The following is a 4,243-nucleotide window of genomic DNA, read 5'->3' on the forward strand; positions in this document are numbered from 1 at the left end:
TCATAATTCGCCACTATCTTATACATTCGGAGGCCGGTACAATTGAGAGAAAAAAATATATCGCACTAGTGCATCGCATTCAACGTCGCAATCTTGCTAGTACGTATTATATTTATTTTGGATATGAAAGACGATCGCACTCAGGAGGCCTGAAGTTACATAGCAAATACAGTCGGTACGAATTATCGTTTGTCGATCAATGCAAAGACAAGATGCAATGCATGCCACCGCTGCCTGCCCCTGCCACTGTTACAAAACCGGTGTCGCGTCCACCCAACCAAGACACCCGGCCGGCCACAACTATATAGAGCCCCTCCCCTCCGCAGTCCGCACTGCCCGGAACCAAGCAACCAACGCATTCAGGCCCCTCGCGCGTGTTCTGTCTCTCCGATCCAGCCAGCCAGCCAGCCATCCATTCATCCGTGTGGTGTGGTCGTCGCCTCTCTCCTCCTTTCCTTCTCCGATCCGCCTCCAGCGTGCAGCGTCCACGTCCTGATTGTTCAGTGGTTTCTCGATCGAGACCGCGCGCGCGCAATGACGAAGCGCACCGCCTTCGCCGCGGACGACGCGATCATCGCCGCCGCCGCCGCCGTCACGTCGCAGCCCGGCCGGCGGTTCACGTCGTACCCGCCGGCGAGGGCGCGCGGCGGATGCAGGCTGGCCCCGGCGGTGGCGGCGGCGGCGCGCCAGGCCACGGACGACCCCGGCGCCGCTGGGTCCTGGCCAGAACTAGTCGTGCCGCGGCACGCCGACTTCGACGACTGGATGGTACGTAAATACGTGCCCGGCCGCCGTCGTTCGCGTGCCATTCGACCATATACGCCTCGCTTGTTGTGTCTACGTTGTGTTTGTGTTGTGCCGATGCTCGTCAATCGTCGTCGTCGCTGACATGACCTGACATGACCTGACCGCCGCGCTGCCCACCCGTACCGTACGCGCACAGGAGAAGCACCCGTCGGCATTGGCCGCGTTCGAGTCGGTGCTGGCCGCCGCCAAAGGCAAGAAGATCGTCATGTTCCTCGACTACGACGGCACCCTGTCGCCGATCGTCAGGGACCCCGACAGCGCCGTCATGTCCGAGGAGGTCAGGCAATAATACCTATCATTTTCTGTTTCCTATGTGGATGAAGGCGCGGAGTGGCGGAGCAGCAGGGCATGGTGTGCGGCTCCGGCGAACGCACGCCATGCATGCACGGGCCTAGACTAGCTAGCTGCTTGCCTGACGCTTTTTTTTTTCTGTGGCACGCCGCAGATGCGGGACGCGGTGAGAGGCGTGGCCGAGCACTTCCCGACGGCGATCGTGAGCGGGAGGTGTAGAGACAAGGTACCTTTTCTTCCTCCATCTCTCTCTCTCTCTCTCTTCTCTCTACAGTTTTACATCGGTCTTTGCTGGGGAGTGGGGCCTCGCAATCTTTGTGAAATGTGCTTTTCCGTTGTGGCTTTTCAGTTATTCATCAGTGCTGTGCTGAATGCTGATGGGTCTGTTCTACTCTGGTGCGATATCTAGGTGTTCAACTTCGTGAAGCTGGCGGAGCTGTACTACGCCGGGAGCCACGGCATGGACATCAAGGGCCCCACAGCACAGTCCAAGCACACCAAGGCAAAGGTCAGCAGCTACCCTTGTCTGTCTTTCCACCAGGCCTGTACAGGCTTGAGATATATACTGACAGTCGTTTCTTACAGAATTTGGCTTCTTTTTGTATTCCATATAAACTTAATCTACTTTCGTTGACTTGGAAATGCAGGCCGGAGCCGTTCTATGCCAACCTGCGAGGGCGTTCCTGCCGGTCATTGAGGAGGTAATTTAATTTAGTTGAAGTTTCTCCTGACATGTTTACCTGCGAGGGCGTGCTACAAGCAAGCAACACACAGGCGTCTAGCTAGTTCGCCAGCATGACTCTTGCTCTGTCTGCAACTTCTTCTCTGCAGGTGTACCGCGCGCTGACGGCGAGCACGGCGCCGATCCCCGGCGCGACGGTGGAGAACAACAAGTTCTGCCTCTCCGTCCACTTCCGCTGCGTCCAGGAGGAGGTGAGGATGTGTCTACGAGCACACGCACGGAACGGAAGGGTCGTTCGCCGCCGTCTCGCGTAATAACTGACACATGCATGTAATATCCGGGGCAGAAATGGCGCGCTCTGGAGGAGCAGGTCCGGTCGGTGCTCAAGGAGTACCCGGACCTCCGCCTCACCAAGGGCAGGAAGGTCCTCGAGATCCGGCCGTCCATCAAGTGGGACAAGGGCAACGCCCTGCAGTTCTTGCTCGAGTCTCTCGGTGAGTGCTTGTGCTTGCTTCTCATCGAATCATTGGATTTTGCTGTTCACTGCCGACGACGACGTAATGACGTATAGGTGCTAATAGTTTGCCTGCCATGCATGGTTCAATTTCCTCAAGGTTTTGCTGGCAGTAACAGTGTCTTCCCGATATATATCGGAGACGATAGCACCGACGAGGACGCGTTCAAGGTAATTCCTTTTAGTAACATTTGAGTCTGACAAACAATCCATATGTTGCATATGTTGTGTTTAGACCAAGGAATTCATATGTTGTGTCAAGACCGTGAAATTAACGATATTATGAGATGTCTCTCAACAGCAATCTAAGCTAAAAAAAACCATTTTTTTTTTCATATGTAGCTTTGTTCTGACGCTACTGGGAAGGCAACTATACTGACGCTTTTGCTGTTTCCGTCAAACTGTAACAGGTCCTGCGCAACTTGGGGCAAGGGATCGGGATCCTGGTGAGCAAGATTCCGAAGGAGACCCGCGCATCCTACTCCCTGCGTGAACCTTCTGAGGTAGCAACACTACCCACTGCTACCAGTTATTACTGTACAGTACGTGCACGGGCTACCTAGTTCAGTTCAGTTCAGTTCAGTTCAGTGCTTTAAGCTGTTCACTGAAAAATGTGAAACAGAACTAGCAGAAACCCCGCATCGGAAAGTCACGGTTGCTGTTGCACTTGTGTAGGCACAGGCCATGCACGCCTTGCCCGCGAGTGCTCGCTGTTGCTTTCGAGAAAAGCTCGAGCTGTTGGACCACCCCTTTTCTTCTACTATATATATATATATAATATATGCTCTACAGCTGTGCTTTGTATATAGCTGTGCTTTTCATGACATGTAACTGAACCGTCACCGACGTGGACTGAACCTGTCTAGTGTGCGTTTGGCGCTGCGTGCAGGTGGAGGAGTTCCTGCGCAAGTTGGTCAGCTGGTCCAAGGAGAGCAGGCAACGGGACTAGTCATGGTCCAGTCAGCAGGCGATGGAAAGCTTTGCCTAGAAGCGGTCGACAGGGCCGGCTCTCGTTTTTTTAAGGGCCATAGACCAACCTCGATGTTTAGGCCTCTGATTTTTTTATTGTCAATAACTGTAATAAAATAGAGGGAAAATAATAAAAATAATTTAATGGTAAATTACTGCGAATATCTTAAGTGAGAATAAAATCTAGAGTGTTCTAAATTACGTTTTTAGATTGCGTATAGATCTAATATCTCTTAAATAAATAACTCCGTCCAGCATATTTTTTAAAAGCAAAAGATCAACATTTTTTAACGTATCCTTCTCGATAGAACATGTAGCTAAAAGCTATTTAACCTTTCTTGCTACATAGTTGACCTTAAATAACTTCTCAATAATATTAGCTTTGAGAAAACTTGGTCAAAAAATCCATGTGATACAGATAAATTTGGATAACAATCTACAACTGTAATGCACATAAGGATCTCAGTTACAGGCATCAAAGCATGAGAAAAAATTACTTGCAAGACTTAAAATTCACTGATAAAAAATATCTGCAAATTGTTTTTGTAACAATCATGCATATCATGATTATCTAAAAACTTATATGAAACATATATTTTTTGGGCCCCCTCCCGCCTATGTTCTCGGAATCTGAGGTGGACCCTCTAGTGATCATACGAATCACTCCCTCGAAGGGTGGATCAGCGAAGTCTTCATGCTTTGGTGGTGGGTGTTGGTTTGACTGATGTGGTGTGGTGGTGGTGGCAGGGCCAACCTTTCTTGGTGTTGAAGGCGATGTTGTTGTGGGAAGGGTTTGGGGTTTTGGTGCTGGGGGTAATATGGATGCTCATTTTGGTATTGATGCTGGTGATACTATTATGGTTGATAGGTATGAGCGATTACTCTTTGGTTTTCTACCGGGGCAGCCCTAGCCAGTCGGTCCTCGGTCGCCTTGGTCTCCGGGCAATCCCTGGTTGGGTGCCCTGAGTCTTCGCCATGGA

At 51.0% G+C, this 4,243-nt stretch overlaps 1 protein-coding gene across 1 annotated transcript; it reads left to right on the plus strand.

Moving 5' to 3' along the window:
* The first annotated feature begins 343 nt into the window (after window positions 1–343).
* LOC677667 (uncharacterized) lies at window positions 344–3,412 on the plus strand. Its single transcript, NM_001112344.2, has 10 exons — window positions 344–768; window positions 944–1,084; window positions 1,253–1,324; window positions 1,508–1,606; window positions 1,746–1,799; window positions 1,930–2,031; window positions 2,127–2,274; window positions 2,395–2,465; window positions 2,705–2,797; window positions 3,184–3,412. The coding sequence occupies exons 1-10, from the start codon at window positions 535–537 to the stop codon at window positions 3,241–3,243; spliced, it is 1,074 nt and encodes a 357-aa protein (NP_001105814.2). The 5' UTR covers window positions 344–534; the 3' UTR covers window positions 3,244–3,412.
* The last annotated feature ends 831 nt before the right edge of the window (window positions 3,413–4,243 follow it).

This window comes from Zea mays, chromosome 7, assembly GCF_902167145.1.
Source record: "Zea mays cultivar B73 chromosome 7, Zm-B73-REFERENCE-NAM-5.0, whole genome shotgun sequence".
NCBI lineage: Eukaryota > Viridiplantae > Streptophyta > Magnoliopsida > Poales > Poaceae > Zea > Zea mays.

What these genes read in the sequence shown, in the direction of transcription:
- LOC677667 (NM_001112344.2), top strand. Translation starts at nt 535, where the DNA reads ATGACGAAGCGCACCGCCTTCGCCGCGGACGACGCGATCATCGCCGCC. An exon ending in CCAAGCACACCAAGGCAAAG is followed by an intron (nt 1,607 to 1,745) that starts GTCAGCAGCTAC and finishes TTGGAAATGCAG; the next exon opens with GCCGGAGCCGTTCTATGCCA. An exon ending in TCCGCTGCGTCCAGGAGGAG is followed by an intron (nt 2,032 to 2,126) that starts GTGAGGATGTGT and finishes TATCCGGGGCAG; the next exon opens with AAATGGCGCGCTCTGGAGGA.